The 21,379-nt window shown below is 39.5% G+C and overlaps 1 protein-coding gene across 3 annotated transcripts; it reads left to right on the top strand.

Annotated features, from left to right (window-relative positions):
* Positions 1–1,859: 1,859 nt before the first annotated feature.
* LRRC8B (leucine rich repeat containing 8 VRAC subunit B) lies at positions 1,860–21,047 on the top strand. 3 transcript variants are annotated; one of them, XM_008921914.2, is made up of 5 exons: positions 1,860–1,878; positions 13,132–13,186; positions 14,031–14,130; positions 14,810–16,968; positions 17,985–21,047. In XM_008921914.2, exons 4-5 carry the CDS (start codon positions 14,836–14,838, stop codon positions 18,255–18,257), a joined length of 2,406 nt encoding a protein of 801 aa, XP_008920162.2. In that variant the 5' UTR covers positions 1,860–1,878; positions 13,132–13,186; positions 14,031–14,130; positions 14,810–14,835; the 3' UTR covers positions 18,258–21,047. The 3 variants fall into 3 exon arrangements, with proteins under 3 accessions (XP_008920162.2, XP_029815495.1, XP_029815496.1); XM_029959635.1 differs by lacking the exon at positions 1,860–1,878 and adding an exon at positions 2,379–2,415; XM_029959636.1 differs by lacking the exons at positions 1,860–1,878; positions 17,985–21,047 and adding exons at positions 2,379–2,415; positions 17,043–17,954 and having other exon boundaries at positions 14,810–16,985.
* Positions 21,048–21,379: the final 332 nt, after the last annotated feature.

Raw genomic sequence — 21,379 nt, 5'->3', positions numbered from 1 at the left:
ACAAGATCTGTTAGATATACAGTCAGGAGCTGCACTGCTAAAACAGGGTTGTTTTTGAGTAGGTGGTTAACAAAATATTTCCTTTACTGAGACGCCATTGCTCAGGGATTGGTGGGGTGTGAATGATGAGTTGAGTCCTCTCCTTGTGCTTCCCCAGGAGCTACTCAGTGTCACGGTAGAGAAAATGCAAACCTATGTAATTGTGTTGCAATCTTTTGTTCAAGCAATTATGAACCTTATGATCATTAACTTCAGTGTTCTGGCTTAATTCAGTATTGTTATTTTTAGCACAAACAGTTCTTGGTTTTACAATTTAGTTAAACATTAATTTGTCTTCCTAGCATATTACTGACAAATAGAAAACATGGCAGGTTCTGGAGGCAGACTTTTCATTTTTTTGTTAATAGAAAGCAAGATTATAGAATGAGATGTACTTTTATTTATTTTGATCACAAATACAGGAAATAGTCTCAGCAAAATGCATTAAATAATTCCTCAGGGGACCCCTAATAGAGCAGAAAATTTGTCTCCATGATGGAAATTGAGATACAGAGAGCTAAAAAGGAGGCAGGTCATGAGACAAAGGGGAATTGGTCTCCTGGGAAGAGGCTGGCCTGCTCTCTGCTCTTTACCAAACCTCACCAAAGACTCTTGAAAAGGTAATTGCAGACAATGCCACGATGCTGACATCTTTGTGGTGACAATAGTGGCTTCTCTGAGGTTACATTACTATCAAAGTACATCACCTTAAGTAGACACTATCAGCCTAAAATAAATACATTCTCTGCTAGGCTACCACTGTGACTGCAAGCTAGGAAAACAAACGGCTTTTTTTTTTTCCAACATGTTTGCATTAGTATTTTTACATGTTTGGACTAACAAGTGAGCTTCACTTTTGTTTTAATTAGTTTCATTTTTGGCTCAACTGTAATACTTGTGCTTCCACAGAAGTATGCTATATTTTAATGGATCTTTTAAGTTGAAAGTAATACTAGTAGCAAAACATGTACTGAATACAATTTGAAAATTGTTAACTTGCAAAATTTAGTGTCTGTGCTGTTTAGAATGAAGGTGGGTTTTGTACAGCTGTGAAGAAAAGGATTTTGGTGTTTTTTGGAGAAAAAGCAATATTTTGAAAATAGTCCCTTTTTCCGTGAAATCGATGACTGGGCAAAGAATAAACATTACTATAGCAGGGCAAGTGTAAGGAGTATAATTAGAATGTATAACTGTAGAGTTTTGACTAGGTCCTTGCAGTGGAGTTAATAATAGTGAAAATATGTCAGGACAATTACTTGAGTAGATTGATCTGTTTGCACGACTAAGAGGAGGTAGACAGAGTCCATTCGTCCCAGTTCTTTGCAGAAATCTAGATAGGTATCAAAATTTTCTTTCAGGCTTTCATGCCTTTACCCTGCAGAATCAGCCTCTTCGGACATCTGGAGGAGGGAGCTGCTCTGTGGGCTGGAGAAAGGGGAGGTGAAGTAGGAAAATCAAATCAATTTGTGATTGAGTTGTTGGGGGGTTTTTTAACATTGTGTTTATTTGTGCAATTTATTATATTTCTATCGGGTTTTCAGTGGAACTGAAGAGCCATAGAAGGGTCTCGCCGTACGGACTTCTGTCTGCTGGTGTCAGAAAGGGTGGTGGACACCAGGTGTGCCCGGCCCCAGTGGCGGGGCTCCCAGTGCTGCCGGGCAGGTGCAGCGGTGCTGTCCCGGCGTCTTTGTACGCTCGTACCGAAGTACCCGCGCCGCTTACGCTCCCAGCACCGCCAGCCCCGCTCCTTCCGCCCGCACCCAGCCGAGGCCTCCGCGGGGATTAAATCGCCTCTCTGCAAGTGTAGCATTCTCTATTTTTATTTTCCAACGGCTGGCGGTAATTACTTTCTCACTTCCTCCACCTCCTCCCGCTCTCCAGCGGCTCGAGCTGTTTAAATGCCGGCACCGAAGGGGCGGCTCTGCTGCCTGCGGTGTCGGCACCGAGGCGGCTCTCAGCCGGGCAGGCACACGCGGTGCGGAGCCTCGGCAGGGGCGGTGTCAGGCTGAGAGTGTCTCCGCGGTGCTCGCGGGGCCGGGTCGGGGCCGGGCGCGGCGCTTTGTCCGCGCGACGGCTCCCCCGCCCCGCGGCGCGGCCGCGGCTCCGCCGGGCGCGGCCCATTGGGCTGCGGGCGGTAACGTGACAGGGCGGCGGGCGGGGCCGCCGCCCGAGACGCGCGGTTGGAGCCGGTGCCTTCGCGCTGCGCGGCGGCTGCGCGCGGACCGAGCGAGCGCCGCGGAGCGGGGCGTGCGGGAGGCGCCGCTCCCACCGGTTTCCACCAGGTCCAACCGGCACGCGGGCGAGCGGCCGGCACGGCCAGGGGTGCGGGCGGCTGGCAAAGCACGAGCGACCGGCAGGCGGCGACGACGACGGCAGGTAAGGGAGCGGCGGGGCCGCAGCTGGCACAGGTGGCCCCGCGCCCCCGGGGCGTCGGAGGGACGGAAGGAGGGGAGCAGCGCGGAGCGGGGGCTTTCGAGCGCGGCTGGTGCGGCTGGCTCTCCGCCGCCCCGGTTTTCCCGGGCCGCACCTCCGCCAGGCGGAGCAGGATGGCGCTAGCCGTCCCGCGGGCGGCGCCCGGCGCTGCCCGCCCGCTGTCCCGGTGAGCCTGCCGGCGGCCGGCCCCTTCCCGCGGCCGCGGGGCCGCTCACCTGCGCGGCCGCGGGATGCCGGGCCGGGGGCGCAGAGCGGGGCTGTGCCTGCCCCGGGCCCGCGGGCGGGGCTCGGCACAAAACCGCTCTCTGGTTTGCGTAACCGGTATCTGCGTGTCCTCGGGTGACCCGGGCGCTACAGGTCGCCTGGGGCCGCTTCCCTCCGCCCCGGGCTCGCCCCGCAGCTGCCACCTTCGGCCCCGGGTGTGGCGGCGGCACCTGCCCTGGGGAAAGGGGCAGGCGGGTGCCAAGTCCCAGCCTCCCCGGAAGGGAGGGAAGAGTTAAACTCAGTGTTGAGGCCTGGCAATTCTGCGTGTCGAACAAGAAACAGTCCTCTTTTTTGTTCTCTTCCTTTCCTCTGTCTGGCCAATGCATTTCTCATGCTCAGGAAGTCAGTGATCTTGTAGCAGCTCTTGCTTCTGCTTGCACCCTGGCTGAGTCGTCCTGGCGACACCAGGCTTGCTTTGGGCCCATCTGTTCAGTGGTGAAACTGAGGCACCTTCCTGTCTCCGCTTCAGAATTTGTCCATAGTGAATGCTGCAATTCTGTAGGATTGATTAAAGGGGACTTCCCTAAAGCTAATTTTATGTTAAGAATGTAATTAATTATGTGATGAGATAAACTGTTTGAATTGGCCTATAGTGTGGTCATTTAAAAGCATACCTTTGAGGTAGTCCTAGAATAAGCTCGGAGCTGTGTGGCCACTTGTGGTTTCAAGTATTTAAGCTGCTGACTCCCAGCTTTCCTTATCTGTTTGCTGAAGGGATAAATAAGGTGAGGTATAGTTATATCTTCCCAAATTTTCCTTCGTGGAGCCTAGCCATGATGATAGTTATTTCTAGCATCTCAGAATTTTTCCTTACGTACTTTCCTAGTAGGAAGGGCAACAGATCAGGGCTTATTGATCTGTCTTATTTAACTTAAACTGTCAAGAAGGGGGTGAGAGCAAAGCCCATGAGGTTTAAGTAGTGACATTTTAAAGTACTTGTAGAACTTAAGTATTGTCTGTGTGTTTTCTTTACTCTGTGTAGCTCAGCTGACTGTGTGGGGAATAGAAGAGTTATGATGAGTGACTTTTCTTCAGTATCTGTGGTGCTGAGCAGGGCAAAGGACATGAAATGAAACGAGAGCGGAAAGGAGAATGACTGTAGTAGAGAACCAGTAGTTAGTATATGGGGTTTTTTTTAAGGGTTTTCCCCAGTGTTTAAAGCATTCTGTTGTAGCTAGATAACAAAATGTTTATCACAGAGTTTTACATTAGCATATGTTATTACATTCTACTGAATTTTACATTAGCATAATGTAACTGACTTTCGGCTTCAGTAGGATTCATGTAACTTCCAGAAATTTGCAGTATTAACATGCTTCTTCCCTTACACTTTTGAGAGGAGCGAGTTGCTGGTCTGACTTGTATTTTTCTTCCTTTTTCAGGTAAACAGGATTTTCATGGGGAGAAAAAGAAAATTGCCTTTTGTTTATAGCAAGTTACCAATTCAGCTGCTGTTCGAAGTTAACGAAAGCATGTTTAATAATTTTTAGGCAGGGACCACCAATGCTAAAGAAATATCCATCAGCATTTCAGCCTTGTAAAATGAACTCGATAGAGCAGTATGTCACTGTCAAATAATTGTTTTCCTAGGGGGTTTCTGAAGGGTGGTGGAGGGGGAAATCCTGTATTCCTCTAGCTGCTGCTGTGCCTGATCTGCCTGATGTGCTACAGGTGGCAAAAGAGACTGTGGTACTAGTAGTACTATTTCAGCTTACACTACCTACTGCTAAAGCCTTAAAGCGTTACTCAGCTAGGATTAGAAATGGATGTTTCATGTGACTAAGGGGATAAGGTGTGGTTTATATGGGTCTCTGTGCTGCCTATCTGTTTCACACTGCTGTCTGTATTCTGTGCAGTAACCTGTGGGCGGTATTTATCCTTTCTGTAGGCATCCTTATAACAGGATGTTCAGCTGTTGCCTTGCAAATAGTGTTATTCTGCCAGTTGTTCTTGCAGTTACTCTTCCTAAAGATAAGTTAGCAGTCTGTGCTGTGGTTATGAAACTATTTGGTTCAGATACCATGGGTAACCATGAAGAAGAGCGAGGAATGTAAAGTAGAATTAATATTCTAATGTTTAAATATGCTGTCTTTTTAATGTTTAAGTGGTATAGGTTATGTAATTCCAATTAGAGTTTTACCGGACTTGGTTAGTGGGCTTCAGTTTATTGTAGTTATGGGGATTCTTTTCCCCAAGTGGTTGTTAGTGGGCTACAAAAAAATTCTGGATTTAATTTCTAACTAGTTGAAATCAAATTGTAATTCAATATTGAACTAAAGTGTCATAACACTTATGAATAGTTTCCCCAGATATTTGATTTAAACTTACTGATATGAAAGGGCTGTACTTTAAGGAAGGCAGATGATGCAGCTCTCAATAAAGCTGTTACAAATGCAATTTGAGCTATAGTGCTGACATACCCTCTTTTGGTGTACACCCAAGAGAATTCTAGTGTCTTTCAACATCAGAAGCGAATTGTGGAGAAAACTTGTAATGCAGTATCTTCAATTTAATGCTCATCAGTTCCATTCTGTTTCAAAATAATGTGTTTACACACCTTGAAATAAATAATGTGAAGGCATTTCCATCATAAGGGCTCAGCTTCTAAGTATGTTCCAATATTGTAAACTGGAATGCAATTTATTCTGCTGGAATTGAGAATTTGGTTGACTGTGAGAAACTGAAGGATTGACAATGCCAGGGGGCCAGTGATACCAATAAGAATATGGTAGTAACACAGTCTGGTTGCTGCTAATTGTTACAAACACTTTGTTTCTTTGGGTGATAATAGTTTGAATTGTGATTTTAGTTTAATGGAAGCGATGTTTCAGTTTTGTGGCACAGCAGCTATAAATCTATGGTCATTTAGTTTACTCAGGCTTAATTAAAGTGACATTGATTTTAGAGCTCTTACTTCAAACCCCAGAAAATGTAACCCCTTATTTCCCAAATATTATTGCCTTAGTTTTGGGGGAAAATATCACTAATCTGTGACTGTTCAGGTTGTTTCACTATTTTTTTTCACTATTTTTCACATTTATTTCACTATTTTTTGGTAACTAAAGTTCATTTGCATCCAAATGTAAAGGTCTACTGATCTGAAATATAAGAATTGCACATTTAGATTTTAATGCCAAAGTATTTGTCCTTTAAACTAATTGTCCATCTGAATCAAAACAATCTTGATATGCATTTGTTGTGTAATCCAAAATATTTGAAGAAGTGAGGCAATTTGGACATTTTTAACTAAAACCTCTCTGTTTCTAGACTGTGCTTAAATTATTTACATGATAAACTGTCATTTCAAACCCGTGCCAGTGCAAGTGTGAAAATGATTATTACTTTGCCTGTGCCTTTGCAGTACAGGAAAACTGTTTTCCAAGTAAATACTTTTTATTAAACAGTAACGTTGTTTAAATACTAACTGTGGTGACACTGACTCAAAGTTAGGAAAGCACCAAAATATTGCTTAATTGAAGTGAGATGGGATATGTCAATACTCAAGTGTTTTACTGAAGAGGAGTTAAAAGTAGTGTCTGCTTTGCTTCAAAGTATTATTCAGTTTCTTACAAGTATGGGGTTAGAGGTTTTTTACTTCAAAGTTCTTAATTGATTCAGTTGATGATAAAACCTTGACTCTTGTTTTTGAAGTTATTAAACTTGGCTTCATACCAAAAAGTGTTTTTCTTGTAGTACTGCTGTCTGAAAAACCTTACTCGCTGTTCGATCTGCTCAGACAGCCTACTCAAAAAAGGAAATTCTGTGCAGTAAAGGACTGTTGCACAGCATACTTGGTCTGGATGGAAGTACACAGGGTGAACATAGGTCCTAAACTAAGTTGGTGTTTGTTCAGGAGACAAAGAAGGATTACTGTGGATTTACTGTAGAATTCAAGTCTGATCACTTGTTTGCGGTTCTGAAACTTAGCATTGTCCCGGGAGATGCTTCTGATAAGCACAGCACTGCTTTTGGCTCTCCTGATCCCGTGGGGATGTGCAGCTCTCCAACTGTAGAGTTGTGTTTAGGTGTTGGTATGTAATTTGTACATAGCTATCACACAGTATGTGCACTGTGAAATCTGTCTTTCAGTCCTTTCATTTTATCAAATGTCAAATCCACACTCCCCTGAAATGGAAATGGAATAGGGTTTTACCAATCCTCCAGCAGAGTGCAAGCTGGCTGCATAATCACCTCAACCTCTTAAGTGTCTTCCTATTTGTATTACTCTGCATTATGTATTTATTAATTGGACAAAGCAACCAGATACCTCTTCTTTTCTTTCCTTTGTTTAGTATGGCCTGTGACCTGTCTCCTTTTCTGTGAACTGCTTGTAACTTTTGTGAAATTACCAGCTTTGTTTTAGCTGACATAGTATGGAGTCACTCTGGAAGGTTGTGGGTTTTGTTTTTTTTTTCTGTAACCTAGATTTAATCTCTTACACTCCACTTGTTTAGAAAACCATTTCATTTATCAATGAAATGCACCTACTTGGTCTGGCTAGCTCTGTTTAATTTTTACAAGTTGAGCACCAGATTTTTTGAAAGGAAGAAAAAAAAGCTGTGAATTTGTAACTGGATTTCTTTGTTTCTTTAAATATGTATGAAGTTCTTGTTTCTATTTTTGTTGGATCTGTCATACCATGAACCTGTCTGGGAAGATGTTGATGAATTAAGTACATTGTTGTGAATTAAGTACATTAGATCACAAATCCATTAGCATTTCATTAAAAAAAAAAGGTAGGCTTGCATACAAGGAGATAACTGATAAATGCTTTGAATGTGCTTGGCTTCAACATTATTTGTACAAAAATTCTCTTGTACTGCTTGGGTGCCGGTTCCGCTTGTATCCCTTTTTTTGAGACTTAACATACACTGACTTTCTGTTGCATTAATGTGTGTACTTCCTTATGGACTGTCTAATGCCAAGCTTAAAAATACAATTCTTTAGGCTCTTAGAATCACAGAATGGTTGGGGTTGAAGGGACCTCTGAACATCACCTGCTCTGAGCCCTGCTAAAGGAGCTTCAGCTAGAGCAGGTTGCACAGTGTATAGATACTTTAGAGCAGTAGGAATACGTGCCCCGCTCCTACGTCTTATTTAATACTGAAGGGTTTGTTTACTTGAAAGTGTTAGGGGACCAAAAAAAGGGGAATGGGGGCTGACAGAGAAGATAGTGCTTTACTTTACATACTAACTTCTTTGTGCTGAAAATGAGTGAGATGTGATCAGACTGTGTGGTGTCACATAATGGATATTTGGGACTTGTTCTTTGTTTCAGGTTTTTGGACCCCTGTTATTACTTCATGAGAAGTTCAGAACTGATGTTCTGGAAAAAAATCTATACGGTTTGTTTTGCACTGAAAGGTGCTGGTCCATGATAATCTCAGTAAGAAAGACACTCAGACACTGTACAGTATAATTAGAAATGTTTTTTATTGGGTTTGACACTATAAAGAAGGAGAATAGTATAAATAATCTTATATCTGTTTATACTGGGAACACAGACTGTGTATCATCGACTGAGCCTTTAATCCTTGTGGAGCACATTGTGCAGACTCTGCCTGTGGACAGGGTTACCTCAGTTTGACCAGTCAACCTATTATAGAATTTTCTTACAAGAAAACAACTCTGTGCATCGTTTCTACTGTTAATGAGGAAAGACATTCACAAGAGAACTTCTTGCAGTAATCCCAGGTACCAAGTGGGAGCTTACCTGCAGACTTCTTATGATCTGGCCAAATTAATCCTGTGGACAAAAGATCTGCATGGCATAGGTTTGAACCTGTTAACTGCCCGGAGTGGATCACTAACACCTCAGTGTACCATGGTCTGCCAGTCAGAACCACTACAATTTGTTATACTTTTTTATTTTTAAAACCTTATGGAATTCTTTCCAATAACTAAAATTGTTAATGAGGTTTGCTATGTTTCTTTAGGAATTGCTAAGGAGACTCATGATAGAACTCTTTTTTAGCAGGCAATACCAATGTGGAGTTTTGGCAGTCTTCCTATAATTTCCTTTTTAAAGTGGAATATGTGAAATGTACAACTGCTTGAAAAAATGTAAATCAATGGAGCAAATAAAAAGAGTGCTAGAGTTTCCAGTGAGAACACAAATAAGTTAAATTACTTGTCAAATATTAGGATGAAACAAGATACGTCTCTATTGTATGACCAATACAAAGCACTCTCTTCTAAACAGATGCTTGTGTTGTTTATTGTAGTCAGTATTTTAGATGCTAAGAGGTCTCTAAAGTTAAAACCTTTTTTTTTTTAATGCATGTTTGAGTTAGAAAACTGTACAGCTTTAGTGTCTCAGTATTAACTGTTGCTTACTGGAAATGTTCAGATTTGATTCAAAGTCTGGGTTCTGCTTGTTTGGGGATCTGAGAAAGCACCTTGGCTATAAATGGAGTGATACATTCTGGGCAAGTAGACAGCTTGCTCTAAAAGCGATCAGTCACATTGATGCAATTAAATGCAAAACAAAGCTGGTCTACCTTTCATTTTACTGTAGTTTTTTTACCATTGGATGGCTTACCTGTTTAATTGGGAAACATACTTGTTCAGAAACTTAGGTTTGTACCTGCTTGTCAGTTTTTCTACATTTTGGTTTTCAGAGTTTTTTGTATAAACTGTTTTTCTCACCTACCATCTGTTTGGTTGTAAACTTTGGTTTAAACAATCTCTTTCTTGCTAGTACAGGTCTTTCTAGGAGCATAGGTTGTGACCTATTTTGGCTACAACACAGTCCTTAGCTCTTTGGACTTAACTTGAGGAGAGGCCTGGAGAAAGTGCTTTTACTAGTCAAAGTATTTATATATGAATTTGTATTTAAAATTGCTCTACAGGATAGACTAGTATTAAATAAAAAGCACATTTAACTTTTGAATATGTATCTTATAATGCAACTTCATTACAGAGTTAAATCTTCAAAGTAGTTGACTTGTTTTTTTCCCTCCCATCTGCTATTCAGAGTTAAACTCAAGTAACTTCATGCACTTGGGCTGACCTGATACAATTAATTATCATGTGGCCTACAGGTGTGTAATTTTAACTACCTAGGCAGCTGGAATGTTTGAAGATGATCCATCTCCCCTGTGAGTGTTTGACCAGTGACATATTTTACAACCAAAGTTCACCTCTTTACTGGGTTTCCTTGAATAGAGAAAAGGCTCAATACTTGGCTATCAATGATATTTAGTGAGAACTTAATATGGCTCAAGAAAGACAATGGTCTCTTCTGGAGTGCTGCAGGCATAGGATGGAAATGCATAATGTAATGTATCTAATCTTGTGCAGTGAGATATGAAGAGTAAATCTTATGCTTTTAAAGCAAATCAGATTGGAGTAAAGCATATTTTCAACTTAGATTATACTGCAGAATAAAGTATTTTTTTCTTGCATTAAGTGTACCAGAGAGAGAAAGGAAGTAATAAAATAAAGATGTGTACTCTGAGTTCAGGTGAAGCTGCCTTTAAGCTGTGCTTTTTTTGCCTGAGGCCTTTTGTATTGAACCTGGGAATGTTCAAACCTTTAGGTAGTTGAGGAAAATGAAACACACTTGCCATGTTGGACTCCTGTTTTTCTCAGCTTGATGAAGGCATGGTAGTGGTAGGGATGGGTAGTAGTTGCTTGATTTTTGCCAGATTTTTTATCAGCGTATGTGCTGTGCAGTTAGCTCTGAAGCAGTAGCAGAGAAGAGTAAGCCTGGTAAAGTAAAAATGTAAGTGTAGCCTCACTTAATAAATTTTAAACTATGTTTACAATTTTTTCCCCAGGAATTATTTGGCTATGTAGTCTTATGTAAGCCTTCTCCAGAGAGCAAGGACTGCTTCTTATACAGCATAAAGCTTTGCTATTACTGTTCTACATCTTATGTTCCTGTCTTGAGAGTGGGAGTGTTTAAGGCAAGACCTCTAGTTAGTCCAGGTACAGATGGTTGAGATTGTCTGTAGTTGTAATTACAGTCTCTGAGTGTTTGGAAGGAGTTTAGGTCTTGATTATTTGAGAGGTTGATATGGCAAACTTGTAATAGTGTTAGTGCCTTTGTGAACATCTGGTGCTTGAGGAATATGCTGGTTAATATAGAATGTTGGAATGTCTTTGGGCTTATTTTAAATACAGAAGGATAATCACTTATACATGTTTAATTATCACCTGTGACCTTCTTCAGAAGGAACTGGAAAGAAGCTTTCTCTAATCTTGTTTGTATGTTCCGCATTCAGTGGAATACGGATTCAAAAACACAATCCCCATCAAAAAGGTCCTACAACTGAATCTGCCTGTGCACACAGGTGACCAAAGTACAGATTCTGAAAAACCATGTATCAAATGCAGTGTTTGAATTCAGCAGTCTACTGCTTAAAAAAGGGAGAGGCAGTTACCTGACTGCTTCTGCTAAAAGCAAGTGTGACAGTATCATTCTTTATGAAGTTCAGACTTGCACCAGAACTCTTGCAGCACCTGGCTGTTTGTTTTCAGAGAATACCTGAGAAAGGAGACAGTAGCACACCAATAGAAGAGGAAGGTTTTGTCAGGAAAGATCTGTGTTGGGTAATGAGTGTGTGTATGAGTAGAGTTTGTTTTTTTTTTCCTTTGGGAATTTTCATGAGGGCTTATTTGCAAGTGGAGGCTCAGGCTGTGCATGTGAAACCGTAAGCAGGAACTAGGCATCCCATAGGGGAGTCTCAAAGCTGCCTGTGAAGCAAAACTGATTGTGTGTTTAGTTTATTATTGAACTTAATTTTCCATCCGAAACTTCGGAAACTAGCTAGAAGCTAAGTTGGTACTGTAGTTCAGAAATCACTTTTGATAGAAAATTGATAGAACAAACATGTTTGCTAAAAATGTCAACATCTCCTTATCAAAGTTGAGAAGCAACTACTTGAGTCTTAAGAGATTGACTGACAACTTGGTGGCTGTGTTTCTTTGAGGGAGAGGGGGGCAAAGCAAGATAGAGGAGCCACAGGAATACCTCTCAGGGTATGTTTTAGTTGTATAAATCTATTTTGGTTAAATTAGTGTGTCAGAAACACCAGTTGAATACCCTTTGGGGAGGACAAGCAAGGCAGATACCTTGCTGCAGAGCCATCCCTAACTAAATGTGCCTAAAATTATGTAAGCAATGACCAAATGACAGAAATGCAATGTTAAGTAACCTTTTGGCAGCTGGGGGTGGTGGTGGGTGTTTGATGCTTATAGATAGTGTTTTTTCAAAATAACAGCCTTTTATTCACATTCTGGGAATGTTTCTATTGATCAGATTTAATAAGTCTTGAAGTAACTAAAAATTGCCTAGATATTAGTGATCTTTATTACTTTATTTTTCTGGCCTGTATCTCTGCACTGGTCTGGAGTAACTCTCCTAAAGTCATTATTTTGCCTGGGACTAAACTTCACTCTCTCATCTTCGAAGAAAGATTGCCAATTGAATTAGGCCATTTTAAAAAGCTCTTATGGCTTTGATATGAGTTGAAAGCTGCTGGAGATGAGGTTTATCAAACCCATTACAGTTCAGCATTATTCCATTTGATTAGTCACTCTTGGCATACAGACAGGATTTGAAAGAAAAACATCTTTAGCAAAATTATCGTTAATAATTTACATGTTTACATTACACTTGTATGTACTGTGTATGCCTCCGATGGGAAGCTTTATTTCATATATATAGAATTGTAATGGATACACATGCTTCACTGGAAGGCTTCAAAAAGTAGCCATTCACTAGTCCAGAGTTGAAGTGTTTAAATACTTAGTGTTGTGACACTTGCTTTTTGCTGAAAGTCTTATAAAACCACAGCAAGAATGTAGTCTTTTTTTCTGGGATCTGTGATAGGCACTAACAGCTTTCCAGTGCAAGGTATAGAAGTGACAAAGAAAGCATTTCATAGAAACAGACCTCAAAAAGTTGCACAGGTCAGTCTCACTTTGAGTTTTCAATCTCTACAAAAAGTAAACTTTTTAGTAATATGGCATTACTTGAAGGGGTACTGGGTGATGCGTATTTTCAGGTATACCAACATGGTTTTCACAGAATTGGCTTAAGTTTCGTTTTCTGTTTTCTTTTCTGTAACTTTTAGGGAAAATACTTTATCCAAGAGTTTTATTGTACTCTGAATTCTATCCTTTATACTGAATAGGTATGACCTACTCCCCAAGAATGCTCCAATAAGCATTTAGTTATATAAAACACCTTCTTGAAACATTAGTATCTGCCCAAGTCCCTGATGAGGTTTACATGATTGTCAGGAAAAGAATAGTTCCCATCCTCATGCTAATTAGATCTCTCACACTTTTTAAAGCTGGTTCAGTAATAATTTTGACTTTTCAAATGTTTTTCATTGTTGGAGTCCAAATATTTCATGATTTGATGACAGTTTATTTTCTCTCCAGGAGTGTATTGGAACCATCCAGTCCTCCTTCAGCTGCTTTCCCTTGAGTGGGCCTGGTAAGTTTTCTATTACAAGCAGCTTTGTCAATGCAAGAAGAGTTATTTTCAGTCATCCTTTCCCTTTCAAATGTGAATGTGGAGTAAGAATAAGGTTCTACCTTAGTTCAGCTATTGTTTGACTTTTTACAACAATTTATCACCTCTGTTTGGACTTGAAATGTACAGTACTAATATATTATGAACATGAGCTGTCAGTGTGCCCAGGTAGCCAGGAAGGCCAATGGCATCCTGGGCTGTATCAGGAATAGTGTGGCCAGCAGGACCAGGCAGTGATTGTCCCCCCTGTGCTCGGCACTCATGAGGCTGCAAATCCTGTGTCCAGTTCTGGGCCCCTCACAACAAGGAAGACATTGAGGTGCTGGAGCGTGTCCAGAGAAGGGCAGCAGAGCTGGGGAAGGGTCTGGAGCACAAGTCTTAGGAGGAGCAGCTGAGGGAGCTGGGGGGTTCAGCCTGGAGAAGAGGGGGCTCGAGGGGACCTTATCACTCTCTACAACTCTCTGAAAGGAGGTTGTAGTGAGGTGGGGGTCGGTCTCCCAGGTAACAAGTTCATAGTTATTTGGAAAAAAAACCCCAAACATTACTTCCCAGTTGAAATAGGGCCTAACTGTAGGCAGTTTCCTTGGGGGGGGGTGGTGGTTTGTGTTGATGTGACTGCAAAACTTTGAGTTCACATTCTGCATGACCACATATGAATATGGACTGTTCCATTTTATGTAGCTGTAGCAATGCAGAGCTTAATGGATCCACAATGAGGCAGCAGTTCTAATGAAAGCTGAAATGTTTGCTCTTTATTTAGTTTAAACCACTAAAAATAAGTATATTAAATGTTTTCTCCATCCAGAATGAAGACAAATGTAAAGATGGCATGTCCAAGGAATTTTAAAAGGTGTAGACCTCCTGACTGAACAGTGCTGTGTAATTTATTCTCTTTAATTAGTAAAGTAAGTATGAATCAAACCTATTCTTCTGGGGGTTAAATGTGACATTTTTATATATAAATTACAGTATTGAACAATAATAAACTTTGCTAGCTTAATTTTCATTCTGTCAATGTGCTTAATTGTCTTGATGGGAGAAGATGGGGAATTATATATAAGAATATGTAATGCAAAATATTTTTGGAGAGTTTTTTATGTATTTTTTAAATTGGTTAGAATTATTTAATCTGGTAGAAAATTCTAGATTACAAGAGACATCATGTTAATGTATCACTCTGATTTGGGAATTCTTTGTAAATAAGAAATCACTTCTGTTATTTAAGTTTAGGATGGTGGTGAAGGACTGCAAGTAATATATCAACCACTTCTTTAACTTATACCTGCTTGTTACTTCTACTTGAACAGTGCCCAAATATATTTTCTCCTAATCTCTGATGCTAGTTTCACTGTTTTAAGTTTTTGTATTCCAAGTACCTTTCCTTAAAATAAATCCAAAAGATGATGGTTAGGGTCAGGTGCCAGGAGTTCTTGGATCCTTTTGCTATGCTCTGGAGGCTAGGCCAAATGTTACACATATTTAAAACTCTGAAAACAGTAATAAGCTTAAAGTGTTTCATGGTGAGATAAATTGTTTTTTACAATTCTCTGACAATGTCCTTTCTTTTTTTTTCCCCTCTACCAGCTGCTGTTCTCTCACAGGTGAAAGTCATGATCACGCTAACAGACCTCAAATGTTTAGCAGATGCCCAGTCATCCTACCAAATACTAAAACCATGGTGGGATGTCTTCTGGTATTACCTCACCATGATAATGCTGCTACTTGCTGTGCTCGCTGGGGCCCTCCAGCTTACTCAAACCAGAGTATTATGTTGTCTTCCTTGCAAGCTAGAATTTGACAATCATTGTGCTGTGCCTTGGGATTCAGTTAAAGCCAACCTTAACATGTCGGCTGGCTCTCCAGCACCGATAATCATCCCGCTTAAAATCCAGAACTATCTCCATCGGCAGCAGTATTCCTATATCGATGCAGTATGTTACGAGAGAGAGCTTCACTGGTTTGCCAAATTTTTCCCATACCTAGTGCTTTTGCATACCTTTATTTTTGCAGCTTGCAGTAATTTCTGGCTTTACTATCCTAGTACAAGTTCCAGGCTTGAGCACTTTGTAGCCGTTCTTCAGAAGTGTTTTGATTCTCCATGGACAACACGTGCCCTCTCAGAAACAGTTGCTGAGCAGTCTGCGAGGAAGTTGCCAACAGCCAAATCAAAAACAGTGATTTCATCACCTGCGTGTTCAGGAGACATAGGGGCCAGCAGACAGTCCCTGCCATATTCACAACCTGGTTTGGAAACAACAGGAAGAGAAAATTCAAGTGTTCTTGACAAAAAAGAAGGGGAACAAGCTAAAGCTATATTTGAAAAAGTGAAGAAATTCAGACTCCATGCCGAAGAAAAGGATGTGGTATATACAGTGTATATGAAACAGATTATAGTGAAAGTCTTTGTAGTTGTCATAATAATAATTTATGTCCCCTACTATTTATCATTTATTACACTTGAAATTGATTGTGTAGTTAACGTTCAAGCCTTTACAGGCTACAAAAGGTACCAGTGTGTTTATTCGCTGGCAGAAATTTTTAAAGTTTTGGCTTCATTTTATGTTGTTTTAGTGATCTTCTATGGATTAACTTGTACTTACAGTTTGTGGTGGATGTTAAGAAGTTCACTTAAGCAATATTCTTTTGAGAAGCTGAGAGAGAAAAGTAATTACACTGATATACCTGATGTAAAGAATGACTTTGCATTTATTCTCCACTTGGCAGATCAGTATGATCCTCTTTATTCCCAACGATTCTCAATATTCCTGTCTGATTTGAGTGAAAATGAACTCAAACAGATAAATCTTAACAATGAATGGTCGGTGGAAAAACTGAAAAATAAACTAGTAAGAAATTCCCAAGACAAGACTGAACTTCACCTTTTCATGTTAAATGGTCTTCCAGACAGTGTCTTTGAACTGACAGAAATAGAAGTCCTAAGCCTGGAACTTATTCCTGAAGCCAAACTTCCTTCAGCTGTGACTCAGCTTGTCAATCTCAAAGAACTCAATGTTTATCATTCATCACTAACGATGGATTATCCAGCAGTCAGCTTTTTAGAGGAAAATCTGAAAACACTGCGCTTGAAATCTAGCGAGATGGGAAGAATTCCATTTTGGGTCTTTCATCTAAAAAACCTGCAAGAATTGTGCTTAACAGGATATTTCATGCTAGATCATCACAACTCCATATACAACGAAGGCTTTCAGGGGCTAAAAAATCTGAGATCAATTCACTTGAAAAACAACCTTTCCCGTATACCTCAAGTGGTTACAGATCTTCTGCCTTCTTTACAACACTTGTGTATCAACAACGAGGGAAATAAACTGATAGTGCTGAATAATCTGAAGAAGCTGGTAAACCTGAGAACCTTGGAATTAATCTGCTGTGATTTAGAGCGCATTCCCCATTCCATTTTTACACTAAACAATTTGCATGAAATTGACTTAAAAGAAAATAATCTCAGAACAGTGGAAGAAATAATTAGTTTTCAACATCTTAAGAACCTTTCTTGCTTAAAATTGTGGCACAACAGTATTTCATATGTCCCAGTGCAGATTGGTGCATTATCGAACCTGGAACAATTGTATCTAAATTATAATAATATTAAAAGTGTTCCATTGCAGCTATTTCTTTGTAAAAAATTACACTATTTGGATCTTAGCTATAATAAGCTAACCTCCATCCCTGAAGAAATCGGTTTTCTGACCAATCTGCAGTACTTGGCTTTGACAAAGAACCACGTAAGTAGAACTTTGAATTACTACTCAAAAAAACCAACCAAACAAACAAACAAAAAAAAAAACCACACCAAAACTTAACGTAGTATTTCTTCTGGAACAGCCTCTGGCTCAAAATGATTTTGTGGTTATTCATGATTAAAGTAAAGCTGAAAAAAAGGGGTGGTGCTTGTTTAATTACTAAAACTTTGGTATCAGCAAAGCTCACATAATACTGAATAAGTACTACCCTGGTCTGTAAGGGCTTTGATCCAGAGATAGTATAGGTTAGTGTGGCTGCAGAAACATATCTTCCCTTTCCCTGCAGCTGTCTATCCTATGTAGTATTTTAATGGAAGTGAACAATGGTAAACGTGAAACCGAAAGATGTAGTAAATCAACAGCTAATTGATGAGCAGCTCAGCTGTCCCATTGGGAAGAGGGAAATAATTATGGTTGGTAACCTTATCAGCAGTGCTAAACTGTCTGGCTCATTAGTGTGGTGCTCAGGCTTGTGACTTCAGACTTCTTTTGAGGTTTATAATTGTTTTGCTGCTGAGGTTGGGTTTGGAAGTTATATGTCAGTAGTGTGGAGCAAGACTCCTGCACTGCACAGATAACTGCTTGTACAAGTTTCAAGACACAGGAGCTGCTACTGTCTCTCCACAGTCTGTGTTTGTCCTTCATTAAATGATCCTTAGGAGACAGTAGCCTTTTTATCTCCTCTGCCACCTGCACTCCTTTGCATGCACTCCTTGCTTTGCAAGCACGCAGGTATGTGCTTCCCCTTCCATGCTTGTCTTGACTTCTGCCAGTAGCTTTGTTACCAGAACAGGTACAATAAAACCATTGTAGTGCTCTCAAGTGCTTGATCACATAATGATAAAAGCATTACAGTCTTCCTTTTTTCTTATCCTTTCATAAACTAAGAGGATTTTTTACCCTAAAAATAAAAATGGTAAATGTCAAAACATGCAGCTGCACGTAGGCTAACAACTTCTAATGTACTTTATTTTTGTTCTTCTCTTTCCTTTTTCTAGATTGAAATGCTGCCTGATGGATTATTTCAATGCAAAAAGCTGCAATTTCTTCTTCTGGGAAATAACAGTTTGATGAATTTGTCCCCTTTTGTGGGTCAGCTGCCGAATCTTGTTCAGTTAGAGCTCATTGGAAACTATCTTGAATCACTTCCTGCTGAACTGGAAGAATGTCAGTTCTTAAAGCGAAATAGTCTAATCGTAGAAGAAAGGCTGTTAAAAACACTTCCACCTCGTGTAAGAGAGCGTTTGCAGACATGCTCAGATAAGTCCTAAGTTTAAAATGAAACTGCATCATTGCATTCTACAAGTTTTTTGCTTAATATCTCTCTAAAGACCTGTATTGGTAGAGAGAAACAAAGGAGAGAGAACGATTTACAAATCAGTCTTAAATGCATTGAACTGAATTGATTGTATTGGAAAAGAAAAAATTATTTAGATTCAAACAAAAAATGCAGGCTTTTACAGGTTTGAAAATTTGAAACATAAATTGTTGGTTAGGTTCTACTGATTGGAATAATTCAGTTAAATGCTTAAGGTACTATTGAAATGGAAAAGTTGATTGCCTGACTATAGTGAGAGTGTACATACTTTTTTCCTATGAGAATTTTTTCTGTTGATAGTGATGATTTTAAACAGTTGCATCTCCTGCCATATGAAGTCTAAGGACTGTCTGGAATTAGTTTCTAAATATGAACTCTTCACTAACTCAGAATGTATTAAATTAAGAGTTTAAACTATTTGAGCAGTTTAATTGCATGAGGTATACTGAAAGTAATTTTGCAACATAATTTTTAAAGCTTTTGACAAGTACTAAGTATTAATCTGATAATTGTGGAAGATGCTATTTGAATCTTGCTATTAAATACCTAGAACCAGTTTCAGCATTTTGTCTTAAAAATAGTAAATATAAAATAAATTGTTGCCTAGAAATTGGGAGGAATCAGAAGAATCTGAAATAACTGTTGTACTGATGTACCAGACAACCAGTCTCACATTACTGATCTTCAGAGACAATGGTGGTGAACAGAATGCAATATAGTTGCAAAGTTGTCTTCTGTATGTTGTGAGCATCCCAGGTGTTAGTGTAGTGTATGTTGCTGATTAATATTTTTATAACTTTTCATTACTGACTGCCTCAGTGCCGCTTCTCCACACCCAGTTAGTGGGGAGAGGATGAAGGAGGTTTGTATTAGATAGGCACAGAAAGACACAGTTAAAACAAACTAAATAAGCACACAGCTTATAAGCACTTGGGAGGAAAAGACAGGAAGCATTATAAGCTGTGCCTCTCCTAGGGATGTAATAATTTCATAAATTACAGTGGTGGGATAAACTCTTATGCCATCCTTAATACGTGCACAACTGGATGGAAATAAAATGGTTCCTGACTTCATTCTTCTGCTGTGCGCTGTTTTATTGTATTTGAAGTCTTAATTCTCATTATGTTTATCATGTTCACTATAAACATAAGTTATGCCCTTGGGGAAAAAAATAGCATGCTTTCCAAAAACATATTTGAAAACTTTGTTTTTTAAAAACTTTAAAATAATACAAAATCTCAATTATGAGTTAAACAGGTGATGCAATCTATGCTCTTAATGACTTTGTGTTCATGAGTGTGCTAACTATCCATTCCAGTTCGTAATAACAAATCATCACAGATAAAACTAGTTTTAGTACTAGGCTATTTTTAGTCATCTCTTGCTCCCATTCCACTGCCAGTTTTGTGGAGTGTAAGGTTTATTTCAAATGAAAATCCCCAAACAAGTCTGATCAACGTGGAAGTAGGCGATATCTCTGCAATAGCAGTGCAAGAGGTGCATGTTTAATCACTATACTGATGGCATTCCAAAGACCTTTGTAGTTAGAACACTTTTCTTCTCAGGGAACCAAAATGTGGTAAAACTATTATTTTCTATGTAGTTTTAGAAATGTTTGGTGTAAACTGGTTTGTTGTGTTTATGTGGAGACCAGTGCTGCTGGAACAATCTTTCATAGTGTCTGTTTATAACTCCTCCAAACTCTGTCAACTAATTTTGAGTTGTATAATAGTCCCATAGGAATTTACATGGTTCACCAACTGAGCTAGTTGCAGTAGATGTGATTAAGCCAGAGTGCATTGATTTACAGCCCTGTGGCAAGACTTGTGTTAATAATTGCAATAGGCCTGTCTGGACTTTATAACTTAACATTAAAGAACATTTTATGCCAGAATTTGACACGCAAGACTTGCAGTCTAATAATTTTTAAAAGATTAGGCAAGCATTTTCTTTAAAGCTTTTTTTCTAGATAGGAAATCTGTGTTGAAAATGTAAAACAAGTAAGTACCTGGCTTGGCCAATAGCTTCAACTTTTTAGCAGTGCATCTGTCCTTTTCCATAATCAACCAAACTGATAAAGGCAAATAATAATCTTAAACATGCATTTTACACTCATTCTGTCAGGAGAGAAATAACAGAAATAACTTGGAGAAAGGTACTTTGTTTCTAAAATGTGTAACCTCAAAGGATTTGAGGAAACACTCAGAAATGCATAAGAATAGTGACACTGCTATATAGGTTAAATGGGTCACATTTTTTGCAGACTTAAATATTGGTTCACTCTGTAGCCCCTCAAGAGGGTTACATTATTTTCGCTGCATGTTTGAGTGTTTATAAAACACCCAGACAAAACCCAGGAAGTGTAAAGGCTATAATCTCTAGCCTTGCTTTCAAACCACAGTGTGCCTTTACTATCCATTTTGTACCATGAAACCCAATCCAAGTGCTTAGAATTGAGGGTGGAGACAAATGTAACTCTGAATTTCTTGAATCCACTTCAGGCATTACCTTAATATTCGAAATTTCTTCAAAATGAGGGGATTTTCAGGGAATCAATATATAAATCCACTGTCAAACTTTGTACAATAAGTATTGTTGGCATCTAGTCTTTGTATTAAAAATCACTTCCAATCAAAAAAGGCTTTTCAACTTGTTTGTGTTGTATTGTGTTTATGAACTTTGTATTGTGACCTTCCGTATCATGAACATTTTGTTAAAAATTAAATTTTTTTTTGCATTACAATTCTATGAACTGTTCTTTATTTTACATATGAGACATTGCATTTAATGCAAAGCTCAGAAGTCTGCTGCCAGCTATCTGTACCTATGTGCAACCAGGTCTGTCTTCCCCAGGAAAGTGTGAAGATAGTGAACAGCAGTGGAAATAATATTATGTTCCATGTCAAAACAGTTTTTGTATTCCGGACTAGGAGAGAAGTTCCTGTGTTTACTTAGAACTAAGCTTCCATCTTAATTGTTGTTACAGAACCTTTCCCAAGTCTCTCTTTCTAATTTTTGTGAGCTGGGTAAGTATCAAATGCAGCCTGGAATTGTACTGGGAGAAGGGGGTTAGCA

This window comes from Manacus vitellinus, unplaced genomic scaffold (genome assembly GCF_001715985.3).
Source record: "Manacus vitellinus isolate BGI_N305 unplaced genomic scaffold, ASM171598v3 scaffold_21_pilon, whole genome shotgun sequence".
Taxonomy (NCBI): domain Eukaryota; kingdom Metazoa; phylum Chordata; class Aves; order Passeriformes; family Pipridae; genus Manacus; species Manacus vitellinus.
Note: the sequence above shows the minus strand (reverse complement) of the source record. Positions and strands in the feature narration are given on the sequence as shown.